Genomic DNA, 19806 nt, shown 5'->3' on the forward strand with positions numbered 1-19806 from the left:
AGTGGGGAACATCTTTCATAAAGTCAAGAACGCTGAATCCCGGCCAGGCGTGGTGGCTCATGCCTGTAATCCCAGCACTTTGGGAGGCCGAGGCAGGCGGATCACTTGAGGTCAGGAGTTCGAGACCAGTCATGCCAACATGGTAAAACCCTATCTCTACTAAAAACAGAAAAGTTAGCCAGGCGTGGTGGCGCGCACCTGTAATCCCAGCTACTCGGGAGGCTGAGGCATGAGAGTTGCTTGAACCCAGGAGGTGGAGGCTGCAGTGAGCTGAGATCACGCCACTGTGCACTCCAGCCCGGACAGAGCAAGACTCTGTCTGGAAAAAAAAAAAAAGAATGCTGAATCCCGCCACTGAGACATCATGCAAGATAAGAAATGAAGGCTGTTGGGATTCTTGGCACTATCTGGAAACAAACCAGACTTCACGGGGTGGAGTCAGAGAGGTGACAGGGTGGAGAAGATAGACAATTCAGAAAGTTTAGGGAATAGGGAGATGAGTGTGATGGGCAGTAACTATAGCGCAACACAGGATCAATTAAGGAGTCTTTGCTTTAAGATGGGAGAAGCATCCCCAGCTGCAGAAGAATCCAAAGGACAGGAGTGGCTAGGTGCCCAGGAGGAACAAGGGAACTAGGCAGGGGTGGCCAAGACAAGAGGACCGCTGAACTGGGAGGGATTAAGGCAGGTTCAGCCTCACAGTTGCTTAGGAAACCAGGAGGTTTCCATTTTCTGTGAGGAGGACGTCCTGGCTGGGAGGGAAAGGGTGGATGCCTGAAATAGTTGTGAGGGCAGTAAGAAGAGTTGCCCAGAAGAGGGACGAGTGGCTTTATCCTCAGTAGAAACTACCCAGAGTCCAATATCATGACTGTAGTGAATTCCTAGTGGGAAAAAGTAACTTCTGGTAAGTTTGAATCTCTAGCTTCTAAACCTCTTTTCCCATTGAAAGAAATGTCACTTTTTTATGTAATTTGTCTGTGAATAATATAAGCTGGTTATTTTTTTGAGACAGAGTTTCGCTCTTGTTACCCAGGCTGGAGTGCAGTGGCATGATCTTGGCTCACACTGCAACCTCCATCTGCTGGGTTCAAGTGATTCTCCGGCCTCAGCCTCCTGAGTAGCTAGAATTACAGGCACCCGCCACCACACCCGGCTGACTTTTTTTTTTGTATTTTTAGTAGAGACACGGCCAGGCTGTTCTTGAACTCCTGGCCTCAGGTGATCTGCCATCTTGGCCTCCCAAAATGCTGGGATTACAGGCGTGAGCCGCTGCGCCCAGCCCTAAGGTTTTTTTTTTTTTTTTTTTTTTTAAGTGAATACCAGTTATGGTATTCCAGCTATGGCGTTCTAACGGCAACAATAGCTAACATTTCTTGAGAGCTTACTGTGTGCCACACAGTGTGGCAGGCACTATTACAACCTCATTTTGCAGAGACAAACAGGGAAGGTGCCCTGAGAGGGGCATGCCCAAGTGCCACAGTTGGAAGTAGGGGAGGCAGGACATACCCCCACGCAGTTTATGTGGGGAAACCAGGTGCACTGTCCTCTCTCTACAGTCTACCCTGACCCAGCGCACAAAGTGTGCAATGCACTGAAGGATGGGTGCCCTGGGTGACAAGAGTGTGGAGAAGGGGCTAGGGGAACATGGCTGACGGGGGGCCACTGGCACCAGGAACTTTGGAAGGCACCAGTGTGGGGTAGGAGCCTAGGATTGAGTCCTTATGCTGTGAGGTTTGCGGGGAGAGGAGCAAGACAGAGGAGAGCAGCTGGAGAAGATGGGGTGGGCTGGTTTAAAACCAGTCATGATTGACCCTCAGTGGAGAGGCCTCACAAAGTTACCAAGGGCATATCCATCTTTTAATGGCTTTCAAACATTAACAAGTAATGAAACTAATTTGTAGGTCCAAGCCAGTTTTCTTTTTAATGAATAAAAATATTTTACATGTAGTAAGGGAGCAGTGTGGCGTTGGTTTTTCACAGAACACAGGAATGCGTGTACACAACGGGTAGTGGTGTAAAATGGATTTCTTACTATTAGGACCAGAAAGTTTGAAAGCCACTGATCTAATTCAACACTCCCATTTTAGAATAGAGAAAACAGAGGCCCAAAGAAGCCAAACAACTTGTTCAACTTAGTTAATAGCAAAGCTAAGGAGAGCATCCAAGTCTTTAATAGTTGTCCGGTAATTTCCTTACCAAACCAGAATCTCCAAATGTAAATACCTCTGGGAAAAACAGCGCTGACTTTAATTCACATTAGAGTAAATAACAGTGGAGTAGTAAGTAAGCTGATCTTTTAGATCTGCTGCCTGGAGCAAGTTTTGGTAAAGGAAACAGTAGCTGAATGAATTCAGGGGGCAGCTGTGGAGCTAGAAACAAAATAAATCTGAGGGAAAGCAGGGGGTTGCAGGGTGTGGCCCAGCACAGGGCTTCGTGTGGTAGAATAAAGGGACTTCTATCTTCTTTAGAGTCTGTATATCATCAGGACAACTAGTTCTAGACAAGGAGGCTGCTTCCATGTCTGAGAAGGTGGCTCAGGGCCATGGTGCTTTGCTCATCTAGTTTCAACAAATTTTATTAAATGAGAAGTTCTGAATAACAGATGCCTTCACAAATCTCTGTCCCTGCCAGACTCCATCTCTTTAATGAAAACATCATTGTTGGGTATTTATCATTTGTTGTATAATTATATTTCAAAGCAATAGAAGATTCAGAGTCAGGTCCATGTTTCTCTACTTGAAGGCAGCGGTGCTGGGGGACTGGGAGAGGGTAGTTCCTAGGAGACCAGAGAACTAGCTAGAGCAAGGGATGGACTGCCAGAACAAGGAGGAGGGATCCTGGTGGCAAACGTTTCTAAAGAAACGCCTCTCTGGACACCAGAGCTATGAGCCTCCTCTTAAACTAAGTTAGAATTCAGGCCAGACAATTGGACCACGTTCATTGGGCCAGGGCCCAATCACCAACAAGCTCCCTGCTCCTTTCCTAAGTGACTGCACCAAAATAGAGAAGGCATGAGATGTCTGAAGAGTATCCTACACAATTTCCAGGAAGTTTTTAATTTCAGCGTGATGTAATTAATTTGGACCCAAGTTCTGGGATGGCCAGCTCTGAAAGCTCAAGCAGGTGTTTTCCAGTGGTACTGAAGAAGGGGGCCAGGCGCGCTGGCTCACACCTGTAATCCCAGCACTTTGGGATGCCAAGGTGGGCAGATCACTTGAGTCCCGGAGTTTGAGACCAGCCTGGTCAACATGGCAAAACCCCGTCTTTACAAAAATTATAAAATAAAAAAATAAATAAAGGAAACAAGTCTCATACTGCTAGAGGAAAAGAAAAAAAAAAAAAAGGAAGGATGGCCAACTGTGTAAGTCTAGAGTAAGTCACCCTGAGAGGCTGGTGGTGCAGCAGCAGTACGAGAGGGAACTGGGGTTGTGGTTTGCTGTCATAACACAGGCTGCCGTTATGGGGACTAGAATTTGTCCCCTTGAATTTATCTCCTCCTTCCCTTGACCTGGTCAATTTTATAACCATTCCTTCCGTTCATTAGCTCAGGCATAAGAGGCTAGAGGGAAAAACTGTTCTGCAACTCAAAGCCACTATGCTGCTGGTTCATTCCCCAGGAAACACGCATGGTAGAAAAGCAGCAGGCCAAAAACTAGAGATTCCAGGATTATCTGTTGTTTTCAAAGATCTGTGCTCTGAAAGGCTGATATCAGCCACCGGGGCCCCACCTTTGGTTCAAGCCTCAAAGCTCTAACTGTTGCAATCCAAAGCTCCTTCTGTCTGAGATGACATCTAGAACCTAAGAGTGACCATTCAACTACAAGATACACAGAAGGCTTTGACATGTTCTGAGTACACAACGAAGAACTTCAGTTGGCTATACAGAACTCTAGATGAGAAGTGCTTCATATTAAACCAGTAACAAGGATAATTTCCCTTCCTGTGGAGGTTCCTGGGTTGAGGCTGATTTCCACTAGGCGCCAATTACTTAAAGGGCACAGAACACATAAAAGGACTTAGAAAGACCCTGAGAGTACCACCCAAATATATGGCTTGCCATTTGCTTAAACAAAGCAAAACACCAGATCCCAGGGGCCAATCTACTGAACCACCTTTTCACCAAACCTCTTCTGCAAAAGAGACAGATAGTAAACTTCATCAAGAGCCAAAATTGAGAACACTACATAGGCACTTTTACAAGAGAAAAATCTAACACATTTCCACAATTCCTTTATTAATAAAGTTCAGAATATATTGAGTACTTTTTTTTTTTTTTTTTGCAATGAGATCTGCTAACGAGACAAGTGGATTTCTTATTTTGGGAGGGAATAACATCTCGTCATTGGGATTCAAAGATAGTGTTCCATACCATCAGACTGACTGCAATGTTTGTATGTACAAATAATTCTTAGCTCATGGCTGTACAAAAACAGGGAGCTCAGTTACAGTTTGGTGATCGCTGTGGTACTCCTGTGACTAGGGGTAGAGCCCAGAAATCCGCATTTTACATGCCTCTCACATGATTCTGGTAATGGGCCATAGATCCAACGGACTATCCAATCCTCGGAGTCTCTGTCCACTGTCCACCAAAGGGGACTGTGGTTTTGCAGTTCGAGAACCCGGCTGTGCCACCTACCAGTTGCTCAACCTCTCCAAAAATCAGATGATTCATCCTCACAACAGGGATGGCATTGCACTGCTTGGCCTACCCTTAAAGAGTTGCTGGGATGATTAAGTGAGATGATCCATGAGGTGTTATGAGTATACTATGTCCCAGATACTAACGACATGCCAATTATGTTGAGTTTTTTTTGGCTGCAGATGCAGACTGCCTGAGCAGCTCCCACTTGTCTTCTCCTTACTCAAAACGCGTCCCCCAGCACCTTAAAGGCCAGATCCACTTCAATCTAACCCACTGTGATGTGCTAAAGTAAACTCAGTGCATGGCTTCATAAAATGATAATCCAGAGCCTCTGGTCCTGAACCTCCTGGCCCTCTAATATCTTCAACTAGGATGCTATCCCACTCTTCATTTCAGCATCTTCAATAACAGAAAACTCATTCTCTTTCTACGGTGGCACCACTCCAAAGCTGGAGAAGTAAAAGCTCTTCCTTACAGTATCTTAAGAAAAAAGGGTGTTTCAAAGGAGTGTGTAAAGGTTGAGTATGCAGACTGGCTGAGTTTGAGTCCTGGTTCTGCCACTCCCTGGTCACATGACAACCCCTGTATGCCTCAATTTCCATATGCACAATGATGATGATAATACCACCTACCTCACAGTGCTGTTGTGGGGACTAAATTAGTTGATACATGTAATCCACTTAAGAAATGTGCCAGACACAGCGTGGCTGCTATGTAAGCATTAGCTAATACTGTTATTATCCTAAACCATGGAGGAGCTCAAAGTAATGCCTGGAAGCACCCTGATATGTCTCGGAGACTAACACTCTCATATAGAGAGCATATACTGAGAGTCGTATCAAACCAGTTTTGTCATCATTTACTGATTAAATGGAATTATTATTTCATTTTACAGGTGAAAAAACCAAGCTTCAAAAAGGTGGGTTAAGCTCACCAGTCCAAGGTCACAAGGGCAGGTAAACGTATCCTACCTCCTTGTGGCAGGGGGAATTCAAACCCAGGTCTGTGTAATTCCTAAGCCCATCTTCATCATGGAGCCCCCCAGACTCCAAACTATCAGCAGCAGAACTCAACTGACTATGACCATACGGGAACTTCAGGCTCAATTTTCTGCCTGTGAGTTCCTGGTTGGCTTGCATAAACTGGAGTTAATACCATGCTACTTGAACCCAATTAGGCAGTAAGTCAGCCTGGAAAACATCATGCGATGTATTCCAAAGGTCAAAGTAAAAGCTGGCTTCCAAGGCAGTCTCTGCTGGACACTGCCATGAAAGTTAGTCTCTGCACAGATACCAGAGTTCAGCTCGTGAGGTGCTTAACCAGCACCTAAATACCGGCTTTTAAAAATTCTCAGAGACGCCAGCACCGGAGGACCGGACGCGACGAACTGCCTGGCTCCTAAGTCAACAGCCGGAGAAAGGCGGTTTACTTTTTTCAAAAGCAAACCTTCATCCCTCTCTTTCGGTTTAGGACCTCATTACTATTGTAGCTGTCTTCCCCCAGGCAAAAATAAAAGGGCGAAGGAGCAGGTTAAGACCGAGGACGGTTCCCCTAGCCTGCAGGGCGCTGCAACATCCACCTGAAACACGGAGCTCGACCTACCTTCCCGGAGAGCCCAGCCCGGGAGGGCGTTTCCCCAACGGATCGACAACTCTTCCCTCCCGGGGAAGAGGCTGCTGTCCTTGGCTTCAGTCAGGGCCACTACAGTCGCGTGCGCGACACCCTTCACCCCCGCCAAAAGAACCTCATGTTTAATGTTCCCCTTACTCTATCACTTCCGCCGAAAGAGCAAACACCAGAGCGAACGGTTAGTCCTTAAGGCCACATTTAACTACGTCTGAACGCCTGCAGGAGGAACAGCGAAACCCCAGAGAGGAGGGCGGGGGAGGCAGGGAGAGCGTGGGGGGGCACTTGCACAGAGGATCGTCGTCCTCCCGGCGCCGCGGCCGCCGTGACGCTCCAACACAGCCTCAGGCCGCTGGCGCCGGGCGGAAACCCCCATCGGGGCTCAGAGCACAACTGGGGGTCCCCAATGTCGGCTCCCCCTGCCGCCTCCGCGCAGGAGGCCGTCGGGGCGATGGCGCAAGACTCCGCTCCCCCCGCCCCCCACAGCGACAACAGCCACGGTGACAAAATGGCAGCCCGGCGCCCGGCAGTCGTGCCACAGGCGCGCAGGGCCCTGGCGGCGGCTCCTGCCCCCCAGTAACGCCTGGGCGCCCTTCGGGCTCAGCCCCTGGTGGACCTAGCCGTTAAAATAAATAAATAAACAAAAACAAATAATAAAAATAAAACCTGGAGCTCGAAACCAGCCCGGGAAGCCACAAGGCCGGCCCCGCGCGTACTGCACCCCCACCGCCCGCCTGCCCGCGCCCCGCGCCGCATGGAGCCCGGAGCCCGCATTCCAAGCCCCGCGCCCCGCGCCGGGGAGGAGGGGCGGGGCGTGCGGCGCGAGCCCCGGGAAACATGGCTGCTCGTCCTATTTCGGCGTCGCGGCATGGCCACCAGCTCCCGGAGCCCAGTTGGGAGAGGTGCCGAAGGTGGGTGTGTGGGGGGCCCGGGAGCAGCGCGGCGGGGAGGGGCGCAGGGGGCGCGCTCTGGGAGCCATTTGTCTTAAGAACGTTTAAAAAAATACAGTTCCTCCTCCCCCACCCCTTTTGTCCCTCTTTCGCTAGCTTTCTCCCCCACCCCCGCAAATGTGCAGAAAGTGCCCCCTCCTCCGCCACCCGCGCCCCACCCCGCCTCCAGGCAGGGGGCAGGCGTGTGGGCCGCGAGGCTGGGAGGCGAGGGGGCGAAGCGTGAGAAATCGCTCCCAGAACGGCGCGGTGCGCTCCCCTCCCCAACACACACACACACTCGGGGAAGTTTAAAGAGCCGGTTCGACCCGCTTTCCTGCTTGCTCCCGGGGGGCCGGCAGCGTCAGTCGGGTTCGCCAGGCCAGCCGTGCCCCCACACCCACCCACGGCGACCCCGACCCCGCGCTCGGCGCCCTTCCCCCTCCGCGCAGGGGGCTTCCGGAAAGTACGCGGGAAGACCGCGGACCCGGCCCCCTCCCCCATCACCACACCCAGCCCCCAAACGCAAGGCGCCGGGTCCCGGCCAGGGCGAAAGCGGCCGAAGAGAAGCAAACCAATGGCAAATAGTGCGGGGAAACTCCGGCCTCCTCCGGCGGCGCCCCCTACTCTCCCGCGACCGCCCCCTCCCCGCCCTGCGCGCCATAAGGCACTCGCACGTCTCCAGTCCACAGCTGCGTTAAGGCGGGGAGGGGGTAGACAAAAAGGATCTTGTTTTCAAAAGTCTCACTCAGGTTTGGGGGGAGGAACTAGGGAAAAGAGGAAGCGAGGCCTGCCTTCGCCGGGATTCGGGTTTAACGGGCTGGAGGAGCGACAGGCCAGCGCACGGTGCTGCCCAAACTCCCAACTCCGTGGAGCTTGGGCCACCGAGACTGGGGGCGTCCTCCCGCCAGCGCGTCCCCGGTCCCCCCGAGGGGCCAAGAGGGGAGTTGGCGGGGGTCTCCGCCCCAGAGCCGCCAACTCGCCGAAAACACTCAGGTTTGAAAGCGAGAGGGCGGCAGAAATAAAAACCAGCGTTCGAGTCACCCACCCTCACCTTCCCCCTCCTCGGGGGTGGGCTTTCGCTCGAGCCTGGCGATTCCCACCCGTGTAAGTTTCCTCCGGCCGTGCTCCCGCCGCTGCCCAATCAATAACGGCGGCTAGCGGGCAAACTCCCATCCTAGAGCTGCGTGTTTGCCATGCCCGCATAAATGTGGACCCAGCCAGTACCCACCACCGGCGCCAGCTCCGGGCAGCTCGCGTCCTGACAAAGTTTCCCGTGCCCATTTATTAAGCAGGCGCCGAATGGCTGCCGACGAGCCCAGCCCTGAGAAAGACGGGCCGGGGGTTCGAGCTGGGGGACACCAGGGCCCAAAGACTGGCATCTTGGGGAGGCCGGAAGGAGCTGGGGCGAGGGGGGACCGGGACGTAGCCTTTGGGCAACTTGCACCAGCGATCACTGGAGGCAGGGAGGCGCGGGGATTATCTGTGCCTTTGCACGTTCGAAAATCCCTCCCCCTCCTTCTAATTTATCCTCCCTTCGGAAGGAAAGGAAGAAACATCAGCATCTGGCCCGAAGGTGGGGTGGAAAGAGTGAGGGAGAAAGAGGAGGAGAGGAAGGGAGGCAGAGAAAGGGAGGGAGGGAGAGAAAGGGCGCGTTCACGAACACTACAAAGTTACAAATATGGCTCCCCCGTCTCTCGCCTCATCACTGCAAAGAAATGAAGACGCACTTTAAACTCCAGCCATTCCCAACTCCGCTGCAGCCCCCTCCCCACGCGCTCTCCCCGGGGCCCTCGGCCCACATTTATCAGAAACTAAACCGGACTCGCGAAGCCCCAAACTTATTGTGTGTGCGAGCGACCGAGCGAGAGAAAGGGAGGGGGGAGGCGCGGGAGGGGGGCGGAAGGGGGGATACATTTATAAAATGTAAACCCCCCTTTTTTTGTTGTTAAATTCAGGAGGCAGCCCCTCTCCTCCTCCTCCCTCGTTAATCTTTCCCCCAGACGGAGTCACGGGAGCAGCGATCTGCGAGGGTGATTTCGCCTCATTCTCTCCGACCCAAACGCGTGCGCCCGCCGGCCCCCGATGGGTGCACACTCGCACGCACACTCTCGCACCCACACTCGCACACGCGGGAGCACACGCACAGGTAGTCACACACCAAGGGCAGCGGCGGCGGCAGCCGGAACATGCTCGGATGGCATTGCAACCCCCCAGCCTTGCCAATTCGCTTGCAGTCCGACCCCCAAACCCGCACCTCCCGGGCGCCCCCCCCAAAAAAAGTGCCTCCCCCCAGCGCGCACACACACACACACAAAGTAGGAGAATGGACCGACAGAGATATTTTTGGCAAATGCTCACATCAGAGGGCGTCCTGTTCCGCAGCTCTAAATGAATCCGTCTGCCCATCTCCATCTCTCGCGCTCTCTCTCTGCAGAGGCTCCCGCGCCGGCGGAATTCAATCAATAAACCCCGAACCCACGGCCGCGCGTTTTAGGACTTTGAAGGCTCAACCAGCTCCGCTCGGTTCTCGAGCCCCCAGCACCCGCGGCGCACACTAACCTGATCGCCGTGGAGGCGGGATCTGCGGCCCCGCGGACGAGCGGCAGCGGCCCGAGCCAATCGCTGCCGAGGGTCTCCGGGCAACAGCCAATGGCAGCGGCGGCGGGGGGGGAAGGGACCAATGGGCGGGCTGCGCAGCCGGCCAGGGAGGCTCGGCCATTTGGTTGTGGTGCCGGAGACGGACCCCTTTAGATTTCGGGGCGGCTGAGGAGCGCAGCGGCTGCTCTGTGGCTGAGTGAGGGGGGTGGGCGGAATGGCGGGGGAAGGGAAGGTGACTGTGCCTCGAGGGCCTAGCCGCCCGGCCTCGCCAGCCCGCCGCCGCCTCAGCGTTCGGCCGGGGGCGGGGCCGCAGGTGCGTTCTACGAGGGGGAGGGGCGCGGCCGGAGGGGTCGGGTCGGGGTCCCCGCCCGGCTGAGGGCTTCGCGGGGCGGCGCGACGGGGTTGCGGAAGGAGGCGGGAGGCTTGAGGTCCGGGGGCCGCTGGCTGCCCAGCGGGAGGGCAGATGAAAGGCCTGGAAGGAGGGGAGGGGTCAGGGTGCAATGCGGGGAGGGGTTCGTCGTGTCCCGGGTCCGGCGCTGGGGAGCGTGGCTGCCCCCGTCACCCCCGCCGCGGCCGCCCAGCCCGCGCGCCCCTTCCCCTCCGGCCTCGTCCTGGTCAGGCCGCCGCCATCGCCACCCGCGTATACATAAGTCAGTAAAAGCAAGATGCTTCCACTTTTGGATGACTTACCGCGCGGTCGCGACCCTTCCCACGAAGAGGCTTTTCAGTTTGCTGCCACATAAGGTCAGCTTGGAAGAAGTGATCACCAAGAGACACCCAAGATCTTGTTTAGGCAATAAATGAATGAAGACCATGGATTAAGAACTGTTGCTGGATATACAGAATATTAAAAGGTGGAAAAGGAAGGTGCTCATAACTCCTGGTTTTCTGGACCAAACATAATTTATGGGCTTTATAGACCTAGTGAAAGAGAACGGCGCACGGTTTATTCTAATCGTCCACCTGAGTCATTTGGTTCGGTTTGGGTTGCCAAGGAGGCTGTAACTGGAGCACTTTCTCCAGGTTTTTCGTTGTGCTTGCCTTGGGTATTTTTGAATCACATTAAGTTTTAAGAGACCCTAAAGCCCTGATGCCCACTGGGTTACCGACTTATGGCACTAAGTTGGCTGCCTGTGGCTGTTAATAAACCACGGGGTTGTTGTCAACAAGGACAGATACATCCTTACCTTTCCACACAACTGTATTTTAGTGTCTGTTTCTACATGTCTGCACTCTTCCCCACACACCTCAAGATAGTTTTTCCGGATACATTGTGTTTATTTTTCAGGAACACGGGTTCAAAGGAGAGAGAAACCAGTATGTATGTTGCAAAGTTAAAATACTGTTACATAATAGCAATACAGTTTCATTCTTAGACATATAAAGTTGAGGAGGAAGTAAAAAGTGACAATGTAAATAAAACACATACAGAATGCTTACACTGGGGAAGAAGCTGTAGTAACTTTAATGTTGCAACCTGATGGATTGCAAGTGTAAAGCCCTGCAACTAAGGATTTGACTGAGGAAATTCTTTCAGATAAAATGATAAATGGAATTTGAAGTCTGATGTTTACTCTGAGTAGGTGGGAAATGCAACATAAAAGTTAGAAGTCATTGTTTTATTTCGTCTGGGTATAAGTAGTATAATTTATTTAACTTGTTGACTTACCTGTCATCCTCAGATTTTGTTAATCTTACTGAAGCCTATTTGTATAGTTGGAATTTATTCTAAGTTTTATTGGCTTCTTTGTAATACACGAGAAACCCCAAATTACCTATTTATGCCATTGAGACAGTTGTTGTTTCTGGATATGGTGTTTAGGGTTGTATTCAAACAGAACCTTATCAAAACAGGTCAATATAGTGTGTATGATCTGTGTAACACAGGAGTCCTGAAGTTTGTGTTCTCTTTGATGGTAAATGTTCATCTTCTATTTAAAAGTTGAACTACAGTTAAGACCACGCTGCTAGCAATTCGATATGAGACTGTCTTTCCAGAGGAGTAATCCCTTAAAAACCAACCAATCAAATGCAGAGATATGCCCCATCCAACTCTGCTAAATAGAAGCAAATAGCTCACTTTATTGTACAAAGACTCAAGAGGAAGACTTAGAAGCCCACCCCCTCTCCCATTAAAGAGAAAGTACAGAAACAAAATTAGAGTTGAAAAAATCATGGCCTGATTACTAAATCAAAACATTAAATGTGACAGTTGTTTTTAGAAGCATCTTACTTTTATACATTTTGATAACTTTTGTATTAATGTTAGAAAATTGAAAGAAGGCTTCACTGGATGTCAATCATTACAGAAACTGAAATATCTAAAAGCATATGTATAACCAATTGAATACTTTCCACTTTCCTTACATACTTGAAATAAGAAATTTTCTTTTACAAATCTATTTGTAAGAAAATTTTCATATGCTTTTGCTTTTTTATTATTAAAAAAAGGAATATAGCTCAGCCAAAGCTGAGCTGTATTTGCCCCACACAACATGACCAAATATAAAAAAAAACCACTGCTCTTACGTATCTTATTTTACAAAGTTGTTTTTTAAATTACATTTTATTGTATATTATAGGAGTAAATAAGTGTTCTAAGTGGCAATGCAGAAAATATAGAAAGAAAAGAAATCCTATATCAAGGAATCTTGGCTGAATTTTGAAACGGAGTTGGGAACAGGTAAGAGTTCCTGTCTACTGTGTAATTCTACAATAGGAATTGTGTTTGAAAGATGTAGAGTCTCTAACCTCTGAAAGTAGGTTTGAGTCACACTGAGAAGAATAAATGAGATACAATTCAAAGTTTGACCCCCTAGAGAGAGAGAGGTGGCCAAGGAAGGAAAGATCTTCCCGCCTTCCAGAATATCCTCTATCAAGAACCATTCCAAATAAATAAGCAACCTATTTTTGTTCTTAAAGACCTATGATCTATGAGTATCTTTAGGCTCTTTCGAAATATGTAGGAGAGTACTGTTTTACAAATAACCATATTGTTACTATTGCCATTTTATTAGGTTGGTGCAAAAGTAATTACCATTTTTAAAAAAGGCAAAACCACAATTACTTTTGCACCAATAGCACATTTGCCCTTGTTTGGTCTCTAAAGATGGAGACCTTTTGGTTAGCATCCTTTTTATGAGTCAAGCTGATATACCCACAGCTCAACTTTTTGTTTTTGAACTTGAATCACATCACTGGCAATCAGCCATAGTACTCTTACCTACATCATGGTTCTGCTGCTTGAATCCCAAAGACAATGACATGGAAAAACTCCAGCTTAATTATGTTCTCTTTTGTTTGTATATGTAAATAGTTTTTAGGAATGTAGATTATTATTTTGAAATCTGTGGTAACAAATGTGAAAACTACTACATTTTTATTTGAATAGCAAAATAATGTTGAAGCCTGGGATCTAAAAAGTTTATTCCTTATTTTCTTTTGCTTAATAAAGTATTTGATAATTTAGAAAAAGGAATTTTTTTTTTTTTAATGATTGGGTAATTACTTTATCAATGGGTTGGTCATGGACAAAAAGCACTGTTGGATGAAAACAGTCATATATGTGACTTTTAAAATTAAATTAATAAGCCAGGCATAGTGATGTGCCCCTGTAGGCCCAGCTACTTGGGAGGCTGAAGTGAAAGGATCGCTTGAGCCCAAGAGTTCAAGAACAGCTCAGACAACATAGCAAGACCTGTTTCTCTAAAGACAAAAAATAGTCAAAATCTTTACAAACAGCTTTAAGATGGTTGGTTTCTTTTAAAAAGGAAAAAAAGGCCTGGGTGCGGTGGCTCACGCCTGTAATCCCAGCACTTTGGGAAGCTGCAGGCAGATTGCTTGAGCTCAGGAGTTCGAGACCAGCCTGGGCAACATAGTGAAACCATCTTTACCAAAAATGAAAAAAAAAAAAAGAAAAGAAATTAGCCAGGCATGGTGGCATGCACCTGTGGTCCCAGCTACTCCAGAGGCTGCGGTGGGAGGATCACTTGAGCCCGAGAGGTGGAGGTTGCAGTGAGCCGAGATTGTACTTCTACACTCCAGCCTGGGCAACATAGCCAGACCCTGTCTCATAAAAAAAAAAAAATGCCAGGTGTGGTGGCTTACGCCTGTAATCCCAGCACTTTGGGAGGCCAAGGCGGGTGGATCACCTGAAGTCAGGAGTTCAAGACCAGCCTGGCCTACATGGTAAAACCCCATCTCTACTGAAAATACAAAAAAAAAAAAAAAATTAGCCGAGCTTGGTGGCACGTGCCTATAATCCCCGCTACTCGGGAGGCTGAGGCTGAGATGGGAGAATTACTTGAACCCAGGAGGCAGAGGTTGCCATGTGCCAAGATTACGCCATTGCACTCCAGCTTGGGCAACAAGAGCGAAACTCCATCTCAAAAAAAAAAAAAAAAAAATCACTTGCACACTTGTTTGGAAGTCTCTAAAAATTTTGTGAATCAGTTTCTTAAATATATTAAAGACAATTTTGAAGTAGCAATGAGGGAAGTTTGTTTACCATTCATCAGGAAGAAAACCAGAGCTGTAAGCTCTTACTTTTAGTATTAAAATATGACTGTGAAGGAAAAAAAGAAATGCCTTAAAGACAGATAATGGAATGAGGAGCTATAGAACAAAGTGACCTAAGGCAATTTTGGTTGTAAAATAGAAATACAATTAATTTAGAGTCTACTGATTTGTTTTAATCCATCTGGAGTTGAGGTTTACCTCTATGAAGGAAAGAATACTAAAATCTATTAAGATGTGAGGTAGTGATCAGTCTTTTTAGGAACTTTTAATATTTTTACTATTTGCAAATGGCATTTGTAACTTTCATATACATAGTAAAATTGTGTACAATAATTAAATCCTCTTAGATTCTCTGCTTTGTAATGGCAATTGTTATTTGTACCTCTAAGTAATGATCTATCTGTAAAACATTTCCTACAACGCCTCTTGAATTAGAGATCAATTTAATGCATTCTGATAAATTAGTAAATTTTTAATGTATTTCTAGTTGAAATATTGGGTCCTTTCAGGTGAGAGTATATGTATACCCTAAACTTTGTTTGGAAGTTCTGGATCCTAGCAACTATAGTATAAAAACCTTGAATTCATTTGTACATGACAAAATGAGATAGCCATGATAGGTGTTAGAGGACTTTTACCCAGTGGAGGAACATGTTTCATGTTTTACTCTGCTGCATTGGTCTTTTTTTCCTTTTTGAGACAGGGTCTCACTGTCACCCAGGCTGGAGTGCAGTGATGCGATCATGGCTTACTGCAGCCTTGACTTCTTGGACTCAAGCAATCCTCCTGCCTCAGTCTCCCAAGTAACTGGGGCCACAGGCATGTACTAGCACACCTGGCTAATTTTTAAATTTTTATGGAGATGAGCTCTCACCATGTTGGCCAGGCTAGTCTCAAACTCCTGAGCTCAAGCAGTCCTCCTGCCTGGGCCTTCCAAAGTGCTGGGATTACAGATGTGAGCCGTGCTGCCCAGCCTTGCATTGGTCTTATAACTCAATAATGTACGTGAAATTATTGTATATGCCTTCTTGTATATGAGAATTACCACTTCTACATCTATTTGTTGGAGGGCAAGTCAAGTAAGTGTGACAAACATTTTTCACTAGGCTAGACCAACTCATGTCTGTGTTCACGCTGAGAAGTAATTCTATAGATACGGCAGAAGAGCAGACAAACTCAGGATACAAGTGTGCAAAGATGTATAGTGGACATGTTGATCATCATATCATAGCACTTTTATAATAGCGAAAGAAAAGAAGAAAAGAAAGGGGAAGAGGGAAAATGAAAAAGAAAAAAAAAAAAAAACAAAAAAACAGAAAAGACTCATATGCCCAGGAGAAAAGTCTGGGAGAGTATGTACCAAAAAATGTTTAAAAACTTTGATTACAATGGTTTTGCATGGGTGATGAGGTCATAGTGGTTTTTGGTTTTGGGGTCTTTTGTCTATATTTTAAAAGTTTTCCATTGATAATTTTTGCAATGAAACAGTTATTTTAATGGAAATTATAGGTGTAGATGATATGTGGAATGTTTATGCTAGTCAGAATTTTTGGTGAAAACAACAGAAATTTACCCTGACCAACGCAAGAAAAAGGCAGTTTTTATAAGTCTGTCACAGAGCTAAAGAAGAACAAGGTCCAGGAAAGAATAAGAAGCCAAGGAAGCTGGCAACCTGGAGCACAGCCAAGATGGTCCCTGCCCTAGATACAGTCTTCAGAGGACCCCACACCTCAGAAGTCATCTCTATGCTGTGGGCTGTGAACCCCACCATACCTACAATGATCTCAGCATCTTGCCTTTTTGTGTCACTCCCTCGAGGTTGAAAGCCCTTGGCAAGAACATTTGCAGATGCCCCAGCTGTCAGAGAAAAAAGATTATCTTCCTCCTTTAGCTTCTACGGTGGGATGTGTGACCCTGCCTCCTGCCTGTTTTAGGACTCTGCCTAAACAAAGTGTTCTGGTGCTAGGTGACCAAAACCAAAAATCCTTGAACATGTTCTAACAAAATAATGCTGTGAAGGTTTCCCGATGATCCATGTTACTCCCATAGTATCTCCCCTCTTCCTCCCTACTACTTACCAGCAAGAGACCGTATCACCTATTTAGGATCAATGTAAAGCAGAGCTAATATCTGAAATCCCAATTTCTTTTCAAATGCTTGCCTTCCCAAATTTGAAGTCAGAAGAAACAATATATTCCTGCTGGTGTCAATAAGACTTCCTCGGCTGAGCACTGTGGCTCACACCTGTAATCCCAGCACTTTTTGAGACCGAGGTGGGCAGATCAGTTGAAGTCAGGAGTTTAAGACCAGCCTGGCCAACATGGTGAAACCCCATCTCTACTAAAAATACAAAAGTTAGCTCAGTGTGGTGGCGCACACCTGTAATCCCATCTACTTGGGAGGCTGAGGCAGGAGGATGGCTTGAACCTGGGACGTGGAGGTTGCAACTAGCCAAGATGGTGCCACTGCACTCCAGCCTGAGTGACAGAGTGAGACTCCATCTCAAAACAAAAAACAAAAAACAAAAAAACTCTACCAAAGCAGAACTGGTGATAATCTTAAGACTTGGAAAAGAAATATCCCTAGTAGGGATATTTGATTTTTAAATTACAGGGAATTTAATTCTAAGGGATAATCTATATATTTCATAGATAAATGGAAATATCTCTAGATATCAGATGATAAAAGATCTTGAGCAGTGACGGATTACTGCTAATGGATTTCTGTCTGCTACTCTGAGCACAAGTTCAGGCTCAAGTGCAGAACTAACATGAAGGGTTTGAGAATTTAGTCAAAATCTGGAAGTAGGCAAGTGGTCACAGGCTAAGTAAGGGTTCATAACAGGATGCAGTCATTGAAGGACAATTGTGAAGAAAAAATGCTGATGGTGAAACGAATGCAAAAACCACAAACACATTGAAGAGGCCTATATATTCCTGGGAACAAAGAGGAAGATTATCAATGATGTGCTTGTAGAAAACATATTAATACTGGAATATTGTCTTCTTTCCCATCATTTCAGATCAGTTAGCTTAGATTACTATTCAGCTAGAAAAAACAAATGATACCCTTGCAAGGACTCTGAACAATATTGGAACTCAGCTGTTTTGTTTCTAATAAAACATGGTTTAACTGTTACCTGAATAGAAGTTCCTTATAAGTGCAAATTACTTCTTTCCAGAGAATCAGTGCTAAAGATTCTGTTCATTGGTACACTAAGTGTTCTTCAGGACCCAGTGTTTTATTTCTTATAATTTAACTTTTTTTCTCAGATAATTTAATGAAAATTAGGCAGTCTGCTCATTGTTCAACAAAATCCATTTCCTCTTCTTGAACACAGAACTTGACTATGTTTCCTAGATGACTCTTGCAGTTAGATGGGGCCATGTGACTGGGTTCTAGCTTGTTGATTATAAGTGGAAGTGATGCTGCCACTTAAAGGCTTGAAAGTGCCACTGCATACTGACTGAGATGCAGTGACCCTTGGAAACCTTGTGTTTATGAGGTGGACCCCCTCTCAGGCTGTGTCTCTTAAGAGTCATTTCAGCAACCTATTTACTTGCCCACCAAGAGATGAATTGTGACCAAGAAACTTCTATGGGGCTGTGCCATTATGTGCTTGTATCTGTTTGTTACTGTAGCCTATGCTAGTAACTAATACAATAATAAAGGTTTTTTTCGGTCTTAGTTTCCTGTTCGTTTGTAGACCAGTTGTAAATGTGAATATTGTATTTCCATTGTATCTTGGCTTACATGTTCACAGCACCATAAAACAGATAGAAGGATTATATTAACAAGTACTTAATGAAGAAAAGATCAGTGCAAGGGAGTCTATAGAATAACATGTAAATGTGTCTCTTTCCCCCAAACTTAGTGCTTGGCTCATAGTAAGTATAAAATAAATGCCTGTTGTTTCACCAATCAGTAACCGTCCCCTCCCAAGCTGCAGACTCACATTTTAATTGCTCATTGGGCATTTCCAAACAGCTGTCTTACAGGAACAAACCACATGACATTTCCAAAATGAATCTCTTCCTTGCCAGCCTCTGCCTACTCTGCCTCCACCAAACTACCTTTTCCTCCTGGCTCTCCTGTTTTGATTAATGGTACCCTTGGAATTGTCCTCTAAATTTCCAACTACCTTTCCTCCTACCAGCCCCACTTTTGCACCACTCTATCCAAGCAAGCTCGCCTCACTCTTTCTCATGTCTAAATTGGCACCGTGTGCTAAGAGTTCCCAGGCTTTGGGTTTTCTCACCAATAACATTTCAAAAAAGGGTTTAGGACCAACATAGAATTCCCAACTTTTAATTTTGCCAGATAAAGACATTCTTTAAAAAACGTATCTTTTATTCTATAGACTATTTTTAAAATGGTAATGTAGAGAGGACTCAGCTTTAGAATATAGGACACTCCTCTACATTGAATTTAATTTTATGAGAATTCACTACCTTGTTCAAGATTGGGTAGTTGGAAAGTCTTGCCTAGATCAGCACTGGCCCTGAGGTCTTGATGTGGTCTTGTGGCCAGATGAATGTTTCTGAGTTCCATTTCCAGTGCTCCTCTGGTCAACAACAGCCTCTCTGGTTCCCTGTGGCCTGCTTTCCCCAACCTGGCATTAAAACTCCCCAAAGAAGACCTCATACTACCTTTCCAGTGTTATCTCTTTAATTTCCAGGCAAATTAGACCTTCCATTATTCCTTTTTGTTTTCTCTCTTTGACTATGCAGTTATTGCACCTGTACAGTCTATCCTTTTTTCCCCACCACTCAAAATTCTACCCAAAATTTAAGACCACATTTGATATCACTGCCTCCTTTGAAACCTTTGATCCAGTTTACCCACACAAACAAGAGCTTTCCTCTCCTTGAACTTGCATAACATTGTAAAGTATAGCAAGTGGCTGCTTTCTTCCACATTCTGTGCTTATTTACCCCTCCCACAAAATTACAATAAATCCTTGAAGAAAAATGTTTGATTCATTTTTATTACCCCTCCATTATTTGAACATTAAATATTTAATATATATTTAATGACTTAATGAATACTTTAAACATAGTGAGCTCCAGACTTTAAAAAGTATCTTCGAAACGTTTAAATAACTTTAATCTTCAATGTCAAGTAAATAACAATAGGGTATTGGGGAAACAGAGATTGCTAAGTAACTTGTTTATTCTTTCCAAAATGAGGGAAACAAAAGTAAATTCCAGTTTCTATGACCATAACACAGAAGATTTTTCTACTATAAAAATTTTATTTTGGGCTCCTACCCAGGAATTGTCTTTTATTTTAGGGCCCTAACCAGGAATTGAATTGTCTTAAAAGACAATTTGTAGGAGAAATAGGAATTACAGATCTTCCTAACTCTGATCTAATTTTGTGTACAAGCCATTTTTAGTGAAGGTACTTGGGCACGGCTTTTATTCCTTTAGATTTTGTTTTTATCAAAAAGCGAGAAAAAATGGGGTGACAAAACTCATCTATTTCCCTCTT

The 19806-nt window shown here is 46.3% G+C and overlaps 1 protein-coding gene and 1 long non-coding RNA gene across 2 annotated transcripts in view; one reads left to right on the forward strand and one right to left on the reverse strand.

The window, feature by feature from the left end:
- Positions 1–9779, reverse strand: part of ANP32A (acidic nuclear phosphoprotein 32 family member A) — a 40517-nt gene extending 30738 nt beyond the window's left edge. The window contains exon 1 of the mRNA XM_008016099.3: positions 9556–9779. Coding sequence (XP_008014290.1) covers positions 9556–9609 — 54 coding nt within the window. The 5' untranslated portion in view covers positions 9610–9779. The remainder of the gene's footprint in view (positions 1–9555) is intronic.
- Positions 9780–10015: 236 nt separating this feature from the next.
- Positions 10016–18000, forward strand: LOC140710483 (uncharacterized). The gene is made up of 2 exons (XR_012091528.1): positions 10016–10108; positions 12378–18000. It is a non-coding gene; the product is annotated as an uncharacterized lncRNA (long non-coding RNA).
- The last annotated feature ends 1806 nt before the right edge of the window (positions 18001–19806 follow it).

The sequence above is a fragment of the Chlorocebus sabaeus genome, chromosome 26, assembly GCF_047675955.1.
Source record: "Chlorocebus sabaeus isolate Y175 chromosome 26, mChlSab1.0.hap1, whole genome shotgun sequence".
Taxonomy (NCBI): domain Eukaryota; kingdom Metazoa; phylum Chordata; class Mammalia; order Primates; family Cercopithecidae; genus Chlorocebus; species Chlorocebus sabaeus.